Source organism: Solea senegalensis, linkage group LG2 (genome assembly GCF_019176455.1).
Source record: "Solea senegalensis isolate Sse05_10M linkage group LG2, IFAPA_SoseM_1, whole genome shotgun sequence".
Classification (NCBI taxonomy): domain Eukaryota; kingdom Metazoa; phylum Chordata; class Actinopteri; order Pleuronectiformes; family Soleidae; genus Solea; species Solea senegalensis.
The window spans coordinates 26,852,335-26,872,015 of record NC_058022.1 but is presented as its reverse complement, the minus strand read 5'-3'; the positions used below and the strand labels follow the sequence as shown (position 1 = coordinate 26,872,015).

General features: G+C 40.0%; 3 protein-coding genes across 4 annotated transcripts in view; all 3 read left to right on the top strand.

Moving 5' to 3' along the window:
* The window catches only part of LOC122758072 (bone morphogenetic protein receptor type-2-like), a 30,665-nt gene extending 29,758 nt beyond the window's left edge, over positions 1 to 907 (top strand). The window contains exon 13 of one of the 2 annotated variants that reach the window (XM_044011924.1): positions 327 to 907. In XM_044011924.1, coding sequence (XP_043867859.1) covers positions 327 to 580 — 254 coding nt within the window. In that variant the 3' untranslated portion in view covers positions 581 to 907. The remainder of the gene's footprint in view (positions 1 to 326) is intronic. The other variant, XM_044011933.1, reaches the window with a different exon arrangement.
* Positions 908 to 2,051: 1,144 nt separating this feature from the next.
* On the top strand, positions 2,052 to 12,313 carry fam117ba (family with sequence similarity 117 member Ba). Its single transcript, XM_044019618.1, has 9 exons — positions 2,052 to 2,086; positions 3,598 to 3,734; positions 7,133 to 7,260; positions 7,643 to 7,726; positions 7,981 to 8,091; positions 8,255 to 8,398; positions 9,053 to 9,263; positions 9,370 to 9,490; positions 10,409 to 12,313. The coding sequence occupies exons 1-9, from the start codon at positions 2,052 to 2,054 to the stop codon at positions 10,632 to 10,634; spliced, it is 1,197 nt and encodes a 398-aa protein (XP_043875553.1). The 3' UTR covers positions 10,635 to 12,313.
* Positions 12,314 to 14,019: 1,706 nt separating this feature from the next.
* On the top strand, positions 14,020 to 19,243 carry wdr12 (WD repeat domain 12). The gene is made up of 13 exons (XM_044049849.1): positions 14,020 to 14,182; positions 14,492 to 14,586; positions 14,788 to 14,882; positions 15,289 to 15,395; positions 15,480 to 15,595; positions 16,418 to 16,572; positions 16,919 to 16,964; positions 17,058 to 17,143; positions 17,236 to 17,376; positions 17,983 to 18,088; positions 18,189 to 18,321; positions 18,826 to 18,898; positions 19,007 to 19,243. The coding sequence occupies exons 1-13, from the start codon at positions 14,142 to 14,144 to the stop codon at positions 19,082 to 19,084; spliced, it is 1,272 nt and encodes a 423-aa protein (XP_043905784.1). The 5' UTR covers positions 14,020 to 14,141; the 3' UTR covers positions 19,085 to 19,243.
* The last annotated feature ends 438 nt before the right edge of the window (positions 19,244 to 19,681 follow it).

Here is a 19,681-nt window from a genome sequence, read left to right as displayed (position 1 = left end):
ATGTAAGGGGTCCAGCAGGGGGCGCACAAAGCTCAGTCAGCGCTGTCAGTGCTACCTCATACAACCACACATAAACTACCCATTTGTAAGATGAATCTATTAAAATAGCTCACAAATACAGTATGTATAGTATTTTTCACTATGAAAATGACTGACTGTGCTTTTAGCTGTATTATAGGTAATGGAGAATAGGATTTTGCAACTTGACTAAATGAAAAGTCAGGATATATTAACCTCTGTTGACCTTTTCAGTCGTGCATCTTTCAATAATAATGTTAACAACTGCCCTACCTAGTCAGTGATCTTTGTTCGTTTCTATTTTCCAGGGGGAGGTTTAGTACAGCCCGACGGAGCCTTGGGGACAGGAGATAAAATCAAGAAGCGCGTCAAAACACCGTATTCCCTGAAGAAGTGGCGACCCACCACATGGGTCATCTCCACAGACACCAGGGGGCCGGAGGTCAACAACAACGGCTCCACTCACAGTCAGGGCCACAGTCATAATCGGCCCAAGTCCAGTTCAGCTGTATACCTGCGGGGAAGCAGCTTAACCAGCGAGCCCAGCGACACACATGTGTGAACTCAGACCCTGTGACAATACTGAAAAAGAGAAATTAAAAAATAAGCAGAGCGCATTTGGTTTCTGTCAGTTGAGCTCTGAATCAGCAACAGGAAGCTATGCAGTGTCTTTTGAACAAACTGTTGAGTCAGATTGTGTACAGTAATTAGGTTTGTCTCACTCTTGCGTGTCTTTCTGATGATGGCATTGCTTTAAATGGAATCCAGCTATGCAGCATTCTCGTCCACTTCTGTTTCTGCGTTTTTATTAATCTCCTTCTGTCGTTGGTTTCATGTTTCACCCTTGTGATCACAGCGATGTTATTGAATCCTCCTTTTTAATGTTTTTACCCCTTTTATGTGCACTTTGAACCAATTCAAATCAGTGTTTAGAAAATCCTGTCTGTTGCGACCGCAACAAGAAGTGGTCTATAAACGAAAAAAGGCGATGACAAACAATCAACACTTTGAGCAAACTTTGTGTATCAAACAACTAATGAGTAAGCTCTGTAAACGAAATAACGGTCTTAAAAGACATAACAAACTACTTTAACTTTTTTAATTATTTTTTTGTGATTTGTATGCAATACCAATTTTATCTTCTTTGACTGTATCTATTTTTTTTTTGTATAATAATTTTTAATTGTGCAATAGGATGTAGCTTTTAGATGCTTTTAATGTTTTCATTGCTTCCATTATTTTGGTTATTGTTTTATCCTGTCATTATTTTAATATGTTAATCTCTGTTGCACTTATTAATGGTCACAATCGTTTTGTAAACAATCCATTAGATGCTATCACCCCCTTACTGGAGAGGAGAAAATGGATGACTGTCCTCTTGTCTTTTATGCCGGACTATCTTTGGGGACACAGTCGACTGGAAAAGTTGGGTTTTTTGTGGAACTTCTCTGCTTGCACAACAAAAACCATGGATGGCTCAAACTCTGGGGTCTTTTCATGCTACAATCATGCGAATCAAATCTACGGAGGGATCTGTTACAGTGGCTGATTGGATCACTGTACCACTATCGCCTGACCTCATTTCGTTTAGCTCTGTGTATGTGACTGAAAGACCAGAAACACTAGAAAGCCCAGATTCTGCTCTTTGAACTCTGTTGGAAATCAGAAACTATTCTATAAAAAGAGGAGTAAAAGAAAAACCCTCCGAAGCACGCTGGATATTATTTCTGCTTCTTGACGTCTCATCCCTTTGATGTTTGAGTGAATGAATTCTGTGTGTGTGTGTGAGAGAGAGAATGTGCACGTGTTGTGTTTCTTTCCATCAGCAAGCATTAGAATTGTTGAGGCCGAGCGCTGTACAGGCGTGCTGAAATTGTCATTGTACCCATTCTGTACTTTCAGCGCTGCTTCAGGGCATAAGAAAAATTCTTGTTTATGTTTTTGTATTCTGTAATTTGTATGAAAAAAAAATCATGTGTATTACATTGATATTCGCATCATTTTTATGGAATTCTGTTCTGCATTCAATGGACATGGCCTTTTCATTCCATTGCTATGCGTATGCTCGGTACAGTTTCTGTAAACATTTTCAAGTCAATATGGAAGAAAAAATCAATAAATGTATGAAATTATGGTTCGTCCCTCTTGAATTTCATGCTCACGATCTTAAAACTGTTTTGATTAAACATTTGATTAAAGAGCAAGATGGAGGCAGATGATCCACTGTGGTGATACCTGAAGGGAGAAGATCAACAATCTAGTTGTTTGTTTTTTGACTAATTATTAGACTCATATTTAAGTACCAAATGTGAAGCTACAGCTTCCAATCTCTTCCCAGAATGTGCATTTAAAGGCTCACAATGTCTTTGTGTCACTGTATGCCTGCTTTTCATGCGTTACATGCAATAATAGGCCTTTTTCATGGCAGACATCTTGATGTGACATGAAGAAAATCATAGGTGTTAACAATTAAATTAATACTTCATTAATTTATCAGTTTCAGGGTGCATGCACTGTCCTATTGTCCCGACTTGCATCAACTGAAGTTAAAGTCTCAAATAACAACACCTGTGTTTTCCCTGCCAAAGCATGTCAAAATGGCTGCTCGATTAAGACTACAACTATTTCTGGTTTATATATCATGTTTGTTTTTACTTGTATAGTAAGTAAGCAGCACGTGACTGCATTTATGTGCTGCATGCTCCTGGCATTTCTGTCTAAAAGATCAGAACACGTTCTAAATGGAATACATTCTCACTGTTGCTATGTTGGGTCTCCCACACTCATGGCAATGAGCCAAAGTCGCCACACGAGGGAGACATTTCCCGTCACGCGCTTGTTTTTTTCACTTCTCTCGACCTTCTGCTCCACGCGCCCTAGCAACTGCAGCATCAGCACTAGACACGCAGCGCTGCTACACTACGTCACAGCGTCTCTTAGACTGCGTCAAGTCAGCGAGAAGTAGGGATCACAACCCCGGAAATGTACTTATTTACTTTCAAAAGAAAACACCGTGTCCCCATAGTATTTGAGTTATGTTGTATTAATGTCTAATTTAACTGTGAATGAAATACTTTCCAGCTTTTTGCTATATGAATAAGTAAAGCTTTTCACGGTTTCGTGCACTGATCGTGTAAAACGCGACAGCGTAAACATCTTACTGTGAAAACAAAAACCGGAAGTCGTGTTTAATTCGCCTTGCTTCACATTGGTCCCTCTCCGGTCGTGTCAACCAAGGCTAGCCCAGCATCACCGCCGCCGTCGCTGTCCCTCCTCTATGTTGTCTCCCTCTGTTATTTCCCCGTCGTTTTTCGACACTTTACGAGCGTCACTGTGTCTATAATCCCCTTTCATTTTCCAGATACATCATTTTTGTGTCTCTCTTGGACCAGGAAGCGCTTTAAGTAGCCGCTTCAGTCGTCGTGCCGCATCAGTCGGGAGAGAAAACATCCATCCATCCACGAAGACGAGGGGGAGGCAGGGTGTGCGAACACAGCAACGCCCATTCCAACACCTACCGCGTCCATGAAGCCGTTTCACTACCGTACCCATGTCTGCCTGTCAATGTTTATAACCGAGAAAGCTTTCCTCGCGTGTAGCCGGCTTTAGTCCCTCTGCCTGCCGCCTCTGTAGCATCCTCCTGCAGCGGCAAACACCAGCAGGGGCCGGGCTGCTCTGGAGCTCCGCGCTCCCTGGTGTGCATCACATTTCCGCAGGTGAGCTAAGCGTCTGAATTTTATCCCAATAGTCTCACATCCATTTCACATCAATTCACACCATCACTGAGTGAAGTCTGCGGCAGGCTTGTGCTACCGCCGAACCTGTTTTAATAATTGTTTTGATCATATATGTGGCATCGTGGGGGTTCATGCAATCCGAGTAAACACGCTTGGCCTACATTTAATCAGTGCAGGCTGTTGTTTGTAGACCTGACCTACTGTCAGCTAAAACAAATAAACAAATAATCGCTTACTAAATGAATCATTGACTATTCTGATAATTGATTCATCGGTTTAAGTGGGGTTTTTTGCAAGTTCCTGGATTTTTCACCTGCTTAAATGTGAATAATATCTAGTTTCCTTTCTCCATTTAACAAATAAATAATATAATGTTGGGTTGTGGACAAAAACCACCATCATCATTCCGAGGTTTTAGCGTTTTCTGATATTTTATGGACCAAACACCCAATCAGTCAATCGATGAAAATAATCAACAGATTAATCGATTATCAAAATAATCATTACTTGCATCCTTATATCCTCAAAAATCGCTGCGATCTGCAAGATATGTGTTCATTTCATGTTGTGCTAATGCATTACAGTCAAAAGAGCAGTCTATACATTTGTGGAAACAACTGCTGATGCTGTTATTCAATCAATAGAGAATGTTAATAGCTGTATTATTATTGTTATTTTCCTTTTAATATAATTTGCTCCACACTCATTTTTTCCAATGTATGTTTTTGTTTTGTATTCATTTACAAGTAGTAGTTTAGCCAAACACCAAACAGTTACAGCAGTGACTATAAGGTACAGATGAAAATGCTTTATATAATACTCTATATACTATAATACTACTATACCTGTTCTGCATTTTCACCACAATGAAGCTACACTCCTGAAGAAGAAAATGAAATATACATAGATACTGTAAGCACATACAAACATACAGGCTTATATATATATTTATATATACACACAAGGTTACACACTACAGGTTTAAATCAACATATACAGTAGGTCTCAAAATTCACCACACACATTTGTTTTCATTAGAAGGGATGTATACTTTCCTAAAGTCCTATTTTGCACTGTTCTATCACTCCAACTAACAAAACACATCAGACCTTTTTGACCCTCAGTACAATAATCTCTGATATCATATTTGCTTTCTGAGCAGAACTTGCGTATAATGTCTGGTAGGGGATTTGAAATTAGCCACAAATATTAGTTGCATTATTTAGTATGAATTTAAATATATACTGGAATTTATTAATAATGGAGTTGTGTTGGTATAATATGGGAAGAGTAAAAATAGTAATAATCCTTAGTGCACAACTGGGAAATATGCAATGTTACAGAAACACAGATAGTAAAAAAAAGGGGTGCAATAAACATGCATTAAAAACACCATTAAGAAAAAGGATAATAAATATTACAAATAATAAGACTAGAATAAAATATACACTGTTTGTTTATTGTAGATATGACCCTTTTCAGTAATTTCATTAACTATTTCTTTAAGATAAATCACAGTCTGCTATAATAAAAGAATTAGAATTATATACTATTAAACTGAAAAGTCTTTGGATGGATATATTGGACAGAAAAATAAATTTGGTCCTTTAGGGTTTTGTAAATATTACATCCTGCCTTTAAGTCTTTATCTGTGTGCTGCTACTTCTTAAGCAGATCTATAAAAGTCTGCCTCATCTCTGCCACAGTGACATCACTATGTTTGTACGCGTTTGTTCGATTTAAAGAATGTGATCTTAAATCCCACACAAATTCAAGATGCTGCCAAGTAAGAATAGACTAAGAATCAATATTGTGAGTCTGTGTCGTGTGCAGCAACAGAAACGTGACAACACTGCTGCCATCATTACTATATCTATCAGCCTACAGTAACAGGCTGCTGATTCGTGGGCACAGACTGATGCAGAGAAACTAGCCGTCAAAATAAAGCGAGCTGGTAGACATACTTGCATACACACATACTGTACATACGCACACACATCGTGCAGCTGTGTGTTAGTGGAGATCAGTTGGCCCTGTTCCCTAGCAACAGCGTTGTGCGCTGGTCAATGCTCTTGCCAAATTTAGCTCCAGGACCAGCTCTGCCACTCAGCACTGCGTGTTTGTTTGTACTGTATACATGCATGCACTGCATTGTGGTCCCATTCCATTAAGGACACCCTTCATTTGAACAAATATGTATTCTTCCCTATTGTTTATTTATTGTCACAAATAGTAACTAGAGCTGTGAGATATGGTTGTGATTATTTTGAAAGATGATGTGATTGTGATACAATTCATACTTGATACAGCTGATCATTTTTGCATCCTAATCGTCATTTCTAAATGAAAATAATTATATCATGAGGATTTGGCGTTTTTAATGGGTCTGTTGAAGAGCAAGTGAATTCCTACAGTACTGCAGAATTTCATCATGCTGTTTGGTCACACGTTTTATTCTTATCAAATAACTGCAATGTATTTCCATTTGGATATTGTGATTGTGATTATTTTACCATTAATCGTGCAGCTCCAGTTGTAACGGATGTTGTGCATAAACGCCACACTGAATGACAGTTTAGTATAATGCCGCCTGCAATCCTCAATTTGATCAAAAGCTATTTTTAAACAGTAGTATACGCATTTATTTTGTTAATCACAGATGACAGGAGAATTGATGAGTGAATAGATAGAAGAAAAACCCTCACTCAACTCTTAGATTAAACGTTAGCTCTCTATATACTGAGACTGCAGTTATTACACTACTTACTGTACAGTAAATAGATTACGATTTGGCATTTTTGCATATAAAGTGACACTTTTAATTGATCATGATAATAGTTGTTTATCAGATTTATTTTAATGCAAAACTGGAATTATCATATGACAATTTGCTGATGCCCATCGTTGGACTCAAAAGATGCTGCTACTGCTCTGAATCCGGGTCAATGGGTCAGAATCGGGCACCTGCCCTCACTGCCCCCACTCCCCTTTAAGCTCTTCTAATGCCATTAACCAGGCGGGTGAATGAGACATGATGGGGGGGGCATATCCGCTCTACCCAGTGGGGGACGGATTAACATCAGTCTGACAACACACAAACACAAATGTGCGCACACACTCAGACCCACACCGGGCAAGACAGCCATGAGCTTATCCTTCAGGCTCACTGTGTCTGTGCTCACTTGATTATGTGTTTACCACATGCTCACAAACAACCTGTTCAAACCTGGAGGCAGACTTTCTTGACCCCTGTGTCTCCTCCTCCTCCTCAGACGACACCAGTGGCCTTAACCCACCACACCTCTCTGTGGTTCTCGTCCGTGACCTGTGGTGTGTCCCCCTCCCTCTCTGATCCCGGCTCTTCATTCTCCTCTCAGTTTCCCATCATCGCGTCCAGCTGTGGCCCTCGCAGGGCGCGCTCGCTGGCTCTCACCTGACAGGTCCCTGGCCTCAGGACGACAGCCAGCACCAACACGTTCCCTACATGAGGGACAAAGCGACGCAGGTGAGTGCTGTGTTTGTTTGTATTTGTTACCTGTTTGGGACCTTTTCTAGTATAAACCTGGCAGAACCCGTAGTCCTCAAGGAGACCGAAACCTGGTCCCAATGAGGCAGAACCTCATTTCTGAGGAATTGTGGTTAGGTTAAGGTTAGGGTTAGACACCAAATGGTTATGGTTTAGGTTAGGGATAAGGCTCTGTTTAGGCTGTGATGCACTCTAGGTCCATGTATGTCTCCTGTTTACTTGCTCTCTCTCTCTTGTGCTAGCACTATAGTCAGTACTGACCCAGACTTTTTTCAGATGCAGATGAATTGAATTATTATTTTCAGTTTTCCTCCTCTGTCGCTAATACATTTCACATTTTGCATCTGTTTGTGTGTGTCAGACCCCCAGGGCCTGGGCAGATGAGAGGAGGAGGGGCTCTCACAAACGCTCGGCCTCCTGTGGGAGCACCGACCAACTCAAGGAGGTAAGTGTTGTATCTTGATTTTTGGGGCTCAAATAATCAGACAAAAGGAGAGAAACATGCGCCTAATGTCTGTTTATGTGTTCATGTATTTTCTGTGTCACACTCTGCATCCTCAGTAACATAACAGCTATAAATAGCAATGGTCCTTCAGCCTGACCTCTACCCCTCATTATGATATTTTCAAGCAATATTGACATTTCCACTTAACACACCTTTCATTATAATACTGTATGTTTATGTTTGCCTCTTGTCAGATTGCCAAATTGCGCCAGCAGCTTCAGCGCAGCAAACGCAGCAGCCGCCATCGGAGGGACAAAGATCGCAAATCACCGTTCAATGGCAGCCATACTATCATCCAGTCACAGGTGATCAGTAGAGATAGTGTGCGTGTATTTGCATCTCACACTTCATTATTGTACTCAAGACCCTCTACTCTCCCATAACTGCATATGTGAGGGAAGGAAAATCATTTTAATACATCTGCCTCACAGCATCTTTGTATTCATGTCTTGACTTGTTTTTTTGCAGTCGTCTATGCCCAAGACCATTCTGATTCCCATCCCTATATCCAAGTCATCAGCCCCTCGTTTCCGCAACAGCGTGGAGGGCCTCAACCAGGAGATAGAACGTATCATCATCCGAGACACCCCGGAAAAGGAAGAGACCATTGTTGTGAGTTTAGTTTAAGGGAGCCAGTTTTGGGTTTCGTTTTTACTAACTCACTCACTCCTTATTTACTGTTTTCATAGGCGTAGTTCAGGATTTTTTGAAGTTTTATATATTTATACATGCTATCAGGAAAAAGGTTCACTCATATCTTAAGAATATGCCACTTTATCTTGCTGTTAGACAGCCTTTTTCAACTGGAATCTACTCCCTACACCAAAGTTCATAGATCAAGCCATACTTCTGTTCAGGGACTGTGTCAGGTGGAGTCTGCGCTCTAGTCATGCAGGAAGTACTGAAATAATCTTTTGAATTAACTGATTCTAATGATACATTACACCGAAGAGAAGTGCTTTGCTCGTTACTAGTTTGTGTGTTAGTGTCGCGTAGAGACGTCATGGGAGTTTTGTGCAGCCATGCTATGACGACCCCACGTTGAGGAGGTAATATGAAGTAATGGAAAACGTCATGCCTGATACCAAACCGAGTAGAGCCGAGGCGTGCTAGAACTGTATAATGGAAAAGCGCCGTATGTGACAGTACCTCATAAAATCACACTTCTATCCCTTTAAGGGTTTATAAACTGTTACTAGTAAAAGATTAAGCTCTCAATGCACTGTTATTGTTATTGTGACCTCATTTGTGTGTGTGTGTGTTCAGCCACAGGATGTTCCAGATGGGCACCGTGCACCCCCACCCGTCCCCCCACAACGCAGCAGCAGCACCCGCAGCATCAACACACAGACGCCCTCAGGGGGCGGCCTGAGCGGTAACCATAGCAACTGCAGCAGCCGCCCCGACTCCATCTCGCCCTCCTACCTCACCATCCTCAATGACGCGGGTGGTGGTGGCAGCCCCTATGAGGACAAAGGTAATGAGCACACACATCGTACCCACGCTTAACGTTATAGCGTGCTGTTTGTGGACGTTTTACACGTGCGTAAGCCTCATCATGCGTGGTCCATTGTCATCCACAGAGCTGGGCCCCTGTTCACCGCTACCTAAGTACGCTGCCTCTCCCAGACCCAACAACAGCTACATGTTCAAGAGAGAACCACCAGAGGGCTGCGAGAAGGTCAAAGCGTTTGAGGAGTCCATGTGAGTAAGAAGATACATGACATACTGGATATCAGCAGATTAGTTTACACTAATTGTACGCGCACAAACATATATATCATATAATATATAAACATATATATATCACTAATAATATCATATTTACTCAGTGTGTACAAGAGCACAAATGTCAAAACTATTATGCTTTGGTTTCACATTGAGTTAGGAGTGGAACTAATTCTGGGGAGGAAACAGTGACCTCCTGTGGTCACTTGCCAATTTCATAGTGACCGCCAGACTGCAGAGGGGCTTATGACAGTGCAGTAACACAGACAAGACAATCTTCTGTTGTTCCTCTGTTACAGGAAATTAAATCATTGGCTTGGAATCAATAAAGAGATCCAAGAGATGAAAACACAGACTTATTTTTAGTTGGTTCTCGTCTGCAGTTCTACAGTAGGGACACTAAATCTCTTTTGAAATGAAAGCCTCATCCTCTAAAATCAATGGAAATGAATACTCTTTTCAGTCGAGTATAACATAAACATATTAAGCTTCTATTAAAGCGAGGCAATTGTTTCAACCCTTTTCAAATCTAGAAGGCTAAGCTAATTATATCTCTCACTCCACCTTTTGGTTTCAGTCAGTTGTTTTCAGTCTTTCAGACTAAACATTAAAGAGCCATAATGTCTGGCAACAGTTGTGGGTGTGAAAAGGTTTTGGGTTTTTTGATAAAATATAAGTAAAATGTGAAGACGCCAAACTGTTGGGGTGCCCCTTTATCTTAACCAAATTAGAAACTGAAACAATTTGATGAAACTTGATCCATCTATGCAAAGTGGAATTATCTGCAGAGGTGATGTGACATTACTAATCCTGTAACGTCTGGTGACATGTGTGGTGTCTGAGTACAATGTTGTTTTAAAAAGTCATCTGTCTCCCTGTATGCACTTTTTCTAGGCCCAAACCTCTGCAGGACATCCCACCCTTCCTGTGTCCTGACCGCAACAAGGTTAACTTCATCCCCAACAGCGGCTCTGCCTTCTGCCTTGTCAGCATCCTTAAACCCTTACTCCCCGCCCCGGAGCTCAGCTTTCGCCCCGGGGTGGGCCTGCGAAGCCTGTCCCCATCCCTCGTGCCTCTGTCCACCCAGCCCTGCCTCCTGGAGGAGCCCGAGAGCTTCTGACCAGGCGTTAAAGTCACCGCAGCCCCTCTGAAAAACAACCGCCCCTCTGAAGTCAGAAAACATTTAAAACAAGGAAACAGCCCCCTCTGCTCCAAAAAATGCCTTCAGCATGCCAGCTAAGCTCTCTCTGATGTCCTTATCTTGTTGAAGAAGTGCTTCCCACTGCCTCTCCTCCTGAAACAACAACAACATGAGAGTCCTGCAGACCTGTGCAGGCGTCTGCAGCAAACATTTCATCGCTTTTTTCTACCTTTAATGCTGGTTATGTGTCTGTATTTTTGCGGGGGAGGAAAAGGGGTTAAAAGGACAGACTCTTTTATTTCATCGTATTATACCATGGCGCCTTTCCACAGACATATCTTTTTCTATCTGTAGTTATTTCTCTTGATATAAAATATGCCTTCCATTATGAAAAAAGGCTGCTGGTTTCCATGGCGACCAAGAGATTGACCACAGAGGCTCATTTTGGTGCTGCCACATATGAATATCGTAGCAAAACCTGAAGGATCGTGAAAAGGAGAAGTGAAAAAAGAAGAAAAAAAAAATGTGCCTGATATTTAAGATCGCTGTTTCCCCGACGACAGCAGAGGGTTCAGATCACACATGATCTTTGCACTATGTTGGTCATAGATACACACAGAACCGCAGGGCTTTTTAGACCAAATCTACATGTTTGTTTTGTACTTAAATCAGCCTTTAACAAGCTGATGCCTCTGCACTGTTGTACTAACTGGTACAGTAGCGTCAAGCTAAGCCCCTGCTGGTCAGTGTGTATCTATGGGAAACACAGGCCAGGGCTATGATGTATGCAGAGTTTTCAACCTGTGTCTGCTTCCCAACCGCCAGCCTTTGCTCACAGTGTCCTTTTTTCTTTTTCTTTTTTTTTTTACTTCAGCACCATCACAACCACCCTCCTCTGACTTCCCTTTCTTGTTCCTCTTTTTCCCTCACTGTAAATATAATTTCCTTCTGTCCTCCTCCTGTGTTGTGAAATGTGTCCAGAAGGGCCTTGCCCTCTGCTGGACAGGCCTCCTCCTTGTCACTGCAGGGCCAAGAGAGGTCAGTGAACCCAACATGCTGCACTGACATTACTGTATGTAATGTAAATGAGTTTAGAAGCTTAGCTCCTAAGCTCGTTTTTTGCTCTGTCTGGTTTGTTTAAGCTAGTTAACGAGTCATTAACGGTCAAGTCAAGATGATGATAATTATATAAATAATTACAGCTTACATTTTTTCTGTCCTGGGGGAAAAATTAAATTTTAGTGATTTGTGTAGTGTTCATTTCTAAACATTTGACTTCACAGTTACGGGCAAAAAAAGGTAATAATCACAATAGTTTTTGATCAATAGCAAGATCATGATTATATGTGATTATTCATTGCTATTAGGGTTAAAATATTTTCAGAGTTATTCTGTTTACTTCAATGTTTTGTTCTTGCCAATGGACAAAGATGGAGGGGGGGGGGGGTTGGAACGCTTTGCAGACGTTTTAGGGACCGCAAACCTTGGAAGTTTGGGAAGAAAATCATCCTGTATGGGTGTGGCTTAAGAAAAACAGAGCAGATAATTACTATTAATTTGACCATTTTGTCAGAAAAATGTGCAAAAATGAAAGGCATCAACATGAGAGCGTGTGGGACTGTGTGATGACTTTACTCAGTAAAGATTATTTAAATGTGCAGCAGAAAGCTGAATGACTCTCTCCGTGTTTGGATTGATATTTCAAACGTGTGAGGTGAAGTTGCTCATATGTTGCCATGGTGATTGCAGTGTCTTTAGTATGTGTGCTGCCTCTCTTTGCCCTGGCCCATCCTCCCATCCTGTAAATGTCATTACCATTTGACTGTGCCTGCCACAGGGGGATAGGAATGTACTGGATTTGTAAATATAGAGGCACACCGTGTTTGTATTATCAGCTGACAAAGATATGTCAACGAATGAATCAATTATTGTACCATATAATACTCTCTACCCCCCTCCCCTGTTTTTCTGCTGAGTACTGTGAATTACTGCGTTTCATTATTGTGAATGATTATGTATTTATTTATCTAACAGGAGTGTAATTGGGACCTTTAAACAAGAATACATTAGATCACATTGTCCATCTCAGGTGAAGTGAATAGGATATGAAAAAAAAAGAAAGAAGATACACTTAACTTCTCAGCGCATACTAACAAGTCTACACTACCATCAGAGAGCAAACCAACAGCTGCTATTCCTGTAAAACCGTAGCAGAGTAGTGTGGATGTTGTTTGAAGTCAGAGCCAGCTGGTGAAAAAGGTGATATAACTAAAAATGTGCGAAAAAATGAAGAGTCCTGTTTCCAAAATGAGGTTTCCACTTCCTAAAACAACTATCAACACTACAGCGACACACTCATTTTCTGACATACGTTTACAAACAAAGTAGCTTGAAAGAACAGATTTAATATTAATGTCAAAATAATGATCGATTTTCTTATTTTTCTAAGTGGATAAACAACATTTTGGAATGAGACTCGGCACGAGAAAACTCAACACAATGATTCTTTGTTTGCTTGTCCAGTTTATTGGAAACAGAACTGCCAAGTTGTTTTTTTTTCATCTGTTTAACTCCTTACAGTCAAATAAAAAGACATAGCTGAAATAAATTAATCGCCTGTGACTGACTGAATTTGTACGAACAAATGAACATGTGGATTTGAGTCCACATCAGGTGAGTCTGAAACACATTAAATTAAGTTTTAAGTTGCTTTAGTTGTTGGTTGTTAAGTTGTTAAAGGTGCATCACAAGACAATGTTTAGTATTGCAAACAGTGATTATCTGGGGGAAAAAAAATTGTGCTACATTTTAGGTCCTGTTATTTGCTGGACATACATTACCCATTTTCTTTTGTTTATTTTAAAATAAGATTTTGTTTATCATCAGATGCAGTGAGTAAAATATAGGTGATTTTTGTTTATTATTTTGCATGAATTGGAGATAAAGAAAAAAAAGTGTAAACTCACTTGACTGAATGATGTTTTTTTATTTCTTTTTCTGCCAATTTGGACCACCGTGTTTTTAAAATTGCCCACAATGGACAAAGTAAACACCTTTTAAGTTGTATCACTCACACTTGGAATAAATGTGGCTTAATTGTACACACTGTACCTTGTAGTAAATAAATGATTATTAGCCCTGGTTTCATCACAAAACACACTTTTCTTTGAATCAAATCTCCAGGTGAACTTATGTCCTACTATCTCATAATTATGAGACTAATACTTAAATATATCCTATTTATATAATATATTATTATACATATATGTTCATGTACAGTAAAGGCTTGCTGTTGGCAGACATTACTAAATGAGAACCGATCCGCGACTCGACCATGTTCCACTTTTTCTGTGCTCAACTATGATGTCTTGCTCATTCCCACATGGCACTGCTGCTCGGTTGTGTTGCGGGGCAGAGTTAAAGCTAAACTGTAGCTACAGATTCCTACAACCAGTGGATTATTAGAAAAGTATACGACCGAGAACAATGTCGCAGTTACAGGCGAGGTTTTTCACAGAGGACAAAAGGTAAGCGCTCGATGTTTTTGACCAAACATTATCAGGAAAAGCGCAGGAGTTGCTAGCACGACGGCTAATTAGCTGTGACTTACAGTAAATAGTAGAGCACGATGTTGAAATAAAAGTTGTTTGTGTACCAGACAATTTAGTCTGTTACAATTACACTTAAGCTATCACTAAGTTAGTTAGTGTACTTATCTAAATCCACGTAACCCTGCAGGAGTGTCTGCTGTCCCCATGTGTGGAACATTATATATATAATTAAAATGTGTTATGTATGTGTGGATTTGACTGACCTAACCATTGGTTTATTTGTAGGTATGCTGTCGATGACGTTCCATTCTCAATCCCAGCGAGCTCTGAAGTGGAGGACCTCAGCAATGTCATCAATCAGCTTTTGTTGGCTAAAAATGGTAAAAATGAACATGACCTCTGTAATTTACTATGAAAAACACAATAAAATGAAACAGAAATGACTGATTTTCATTCGAGTATTTAAATTAAAAAAAGTCCCATTAAAAACATCACTTCTTTTCCTGTTTGTTTACATGTTGATTATTACTAATAATATGAAATCTGTAATTCAGAATTCATACCTGTGTTTATTTCCACAGCATCCCACAGCAAAGTGGAGTTCGACTTCCTTGTCAGGGCTCAGTTCCTGCGGTCGTCACTGTCATTTCATATGGAGACAGAAGGCATATCGACGGTACGAGAAGCATCCAAGTGGATATGCTATGTGTTTAAATCAGTCTGCAGTGTATCAACATAAATATATAATTGGCAGTGAGAGGTGGGCAAGATATATCATTTAAGATAATGTTGTGAATTTGTCATGATATGCAAGTTTACACTATTGAGTATTTAAATTACTTTGCAAAAAACAATGAAATACGCACTGAAACTGCACACATTTCCTGAATGGCCACATATAGAGACATTCATTTTTTTATTGAATGCTCAAGTTTCTAAGACATAAAACTTGTTTTCCTGAGACAAAATAAAAAAAAACAAGGACAATTGACTAATTATGATTGTGAAATATTATTGTTTTGCCCATCTAGCCCACCCCTAATGGCATCATAATAATTGAAGTGTGTCTGTCTGTGTTTTAGGAAGAAGTGGTGGAGATTGAGTATGTTGAACGAATCACAGCCCCAGAGCCAGAGGAGTGTATAATGCACGATGACTGGATTAGCTCCTTGGATGCAGATGCTGAATGGTGAGTTGAACGATAAATGTTTATTGCATGGTATGGTTTCTATACAGTCCTCTTATCTTAGTTTTGTCTCTTATTTTTGTACAGGATCCTCACGGGCTCATATGACAAGACAGCCAGGATTTGGTCTGTGGAAGGCAAGGCCATGATGACGGTGGCAGGACACACAGATGTAGTCAAAGACGTAGCCTGGGTTAAAAGAGGTGAGATGGGCAGAATAGTAGATATCCACTCTGTTTTTAAAGGTTAAGGTGTTTTCAAGTGCATATGAGTTATTGACACACATTTAGGGCTAACTGTGCTATTCCACTTGGAAACTAAAGTTTGTAAATGGATCACTCTCCTGCATCAAAGTCCATAGATAAAAAAAATTGCATTTTAGCTCACAGGGGCACATGAGCTGCAGGTCTACTGCTGCTTTGTTTGGTAAGTATGTTTCACTTGGATAAATCTGAATGAAAGATTTCAAACAATTAAGTCACCAAATAACACATTTTAACTTACTGATTGAGGCAACAGTGGATGTACAAATTCTGTGTAACATGATGTAAACATCACTGGTTTTCTCAATGGATGTTGGCGCGTGAAGTGAAGGGTTTAAAGTTTAAATTTGATGCTGCTTCCAAAATGTACTTTTAATTAGCTAATTTACAATGGGTGGCAATTCATTTTCACTTTTTATATACAGTTATCTAAAAAGTTTTAATACTGACACTGTGCAGCAAACATTGTCATGATAGTGGATGATTCAGACCCAATTCATTTTGCAACAATGATTAGTCAGACTTACTGATGGAGGCAACTGTGTGCTATGATGTAAAATAACACATCTTCTCTGTGGACTTTGGTTTGGGGAGTAAACAGTTTGCAACCTTCAGTTTCCAATGGAAAAAGGCTGTCTAATGGCAAGATAAAGTAGCAAACATATTCTCCACATAAAGTTTTTCAGTTTTCACTGAGGGCGTGCCACCGCCTGTCAGGCTTGTTCTTCCCCTAAAAGTTGTCTGTGGGTGTTCTGTTGACAGATGGTCTGACCTCCCTGCTTCTGACTGCTTCTCTGGACCAAACCATTCTGATGTGGGAGTGGAACTCTGAGCGGAACAAGGTGAAAGCCAGACACTGCTGTCGAGGACACACAGGGAGCGTCGACACTGTTGCCACAGACCCCACAGGCTCAAAGGTAAAGGTGGAAGTAATGTTAAAAGAAAAAGTCAAATCAGGCTTAAATTCATGTGTGTAACATTTCTTTTTTAAACTTTAATCTTTATTTGTTTTTTCATTTAAATACAATACACACACAATAAACCAACAAACAACGAAAGAAAAACACGTCCATTAGTAGCTTATAGGTCCTTCCATTCAGTTAGAATTCAACAATTCTGTCCTGTTCAGTTGTCATTACTATAATTACTAGTGATATCACCCTCGCCCCTTGTGTAATAATTCCGTTTCTCCCATTTCCCTACAAACTTTTCCTCCCGCATTCTCAAGGTATTATGTGTGTAACATTTCATCGTCTCTTTCAGTTCTGCTCCGGCTCTTGGGACAAAATGTTGAAAATCTGGTCAGCAGGTAGGTACCCTGAATGATCTTATGACTCTTGAGCATCACTAGGCTGAGGATAGCCAGTGTTAAGCAATCACCTTTTCTGTCCTCTGCTTTCAGTGCCCACAGATGAGGCAGATGAGGTGGAGGAACCTGCTGACAGACCAAGGAAGAAGCAGAAGACACAACAGCTTGGTCTGACCAGGGTGAGTGCAGAACGACTGTTACTTTCTTTCAAACAAACATCTACCTGTTGAAGTCGTATGTGAAGGAATTTGATGTTCTCACATTTACACAGACTCCTCTGATGACGTTGTCTGGACATAACGAGGCCGTGTCCTCCGTCCTCTGGTGTGACACTGAAGAAGTTTGCAGTGCATCCTGGGACCACACTATCCGTGTGTGGGATGTCGAGACTGGGATAATGAAAACTACATTGGTGAGATGCACTGTAAAAGACATAGATTGATCTAATGGCTAACTCATATCAGTTACTTTTTTATATTTTTATTTTCTTATTTTCAGTCTACACACTGAAAATAAGCTTAAAGTGATACAGCAAAAGCTTTATTTCGGGCTGCAGGCCAGTTCCTGTTCTACCTAAATGCTTGTTCTGTAATTTTATTTTCCTAACATTTTTAGCTTGTTTTGCTCTTGTCAAAACTGACGTCATATTGAAGTTCTATTGTTAACTGATATTATAACTCAAGTGAGAAGTTGAAGCTCATTTTTCCTTACACTTCCATTCAAATTGAGTTGTTTTTGCAACCAGTAGACTTGCTCACCGTTGGGTACTTCATCTTACATCCTTGGCTTCGCTTTTAAAGCCAGAAGACTTTGTCCATTTTCATGAACAGTCTATGGTGGAGAAAACAGTTTAATTTAGTTTCTAGTTGACTGACTCAATGAAGTATGTCACAAATTATACTAAAGCATCCTCTAGGCATAGTCAATAAAATATGAATACTGCGATATCTATTTAAATAATATTTTTGACACTGATAATTTGTTGTTTTCTATTATAAACTGACATTTATTTCCACAGACGGGTACCAAAGTGTTTAACAGCATTTCCTACTCACCTCTGTGTCGGCGACTGGCCTCAGGCAGCACTGACAGACACATTAGACTCTGGGACCCTCGTACGAAAGGTACCTAATTTTCTGCATCTCACTGTATACTTTATTTCCACACTCTGTGAGCACTTATATCTCACTTTCTCCTATTGGTTATAAACCTCCTCCTCTGCAGATGGGTCGCTGGTGCTGCTGTCTCTCACCTCACACACTGGCTGGGTCACCGCCGTGAAGTGGGCACCTTCACATGAGCACCAGCTGGTCTCGGGCTCCCTTGACAACCTTGTCAAGCTGTGGGACACCAGAAGGTTTGTGTGGTTCATGATTCACTGCAGACTTTGTTGAATTTGTGTTAACACATTCCCATTTGGTCAGTAAAGGATAAGGTGGTGGTGGTGATGGTGGTAATTTAAATTTCTGATACCTGACTGTTATATGTTGTCTGTCGCAGAAAAACTCAGGTTTTCCACAGCAGAGGACTGACACAGTTTAGTGCTATCGTCAGTGAAAACATGTATAGTTTCTTTAAATGCAAATCAATGAACGACACAGTACACTGAATAAATCTCAATTTTTCAGAAGAATATGGACACTTTTAGCCATTGAAACTGAATCACTCTAAATACTGTCGCAGTATGAAAGGTTGCTTATGTAGAGATGGAGACCAGGAAATCCTGTTCTCTCCACAAGTCTGGAGCGAGCTTCCTGTCTTTGTCAGAATGAAATACATTCTTTAATAATATGTAGGAGCTGTTGCCTCTCTCCATACCGGCATGATCAAACACATTAACATTGCTTTTATTGTCTTTCAGCTGTAAGGCTCCTCTTTATGACCTGGCAGCTCATGAGGATAAAGTGTTTTGTGTCGACTGGACAGAGAGCGGGGTGAGATGAAAGCCAGCTGACCTCTTCTGAGATTACAAGTATACAAAAACACTTTAGAGTGAAAATCAGAGTATAACCTGCTGTGTTTGTTACCTGTCTTTTTTTCAGATGATGTTGAGCGGAGGAGCCGATAACAAACTGTACACCTACAAATACTCGGCCTGTCAGACAGATGCAGGGGCGTAGGCGAGGACTGCAGATACATCACCACAGTCAATATCAGTGAATTTTGTATTGCACAAACATTGTTTTCCTTGTTTTTATCCCTCAATTTTGACACATATTATGTGGTTTCTTTGTCTCTCTGTAAACAAAGTGAACTATAAATTAATTTTTCTCATCTGAGATGTTGTTTCCTTTTTTTCTTTGACCCACATTAAACGTGCTTTCATTCTTCTTAAATAGCAGCATTCTGCACATAACGAAATAGACTGGAAAGGTGTCTATTTATCCAGAAAAATATAACTTTTTTTCATATATCCCTTAACTGATATACAGTTTTTCTTGATAATTATTCTAAATGCTGTTTTTTTTAAACATTTCATTTCTTCTGAGTTGATATTGACTCTCTGGTTGTGCACAGATTCTGTTTTGTTTTTGACAGAGGGTCTTTTTTAGATTTATGCATTGTTGCAATTTAGATTATTTGTCTTTAAATGTGATTTCCAAGTGAGCTTATGGTCAATGATTACTCCAAGATTATTATTTTTTACTTGGCTTTTAATTTGGCAATTTGAGATTATAGTAACTGCTCTTTGCTTTCCATGTTGGAAAATAAAATAA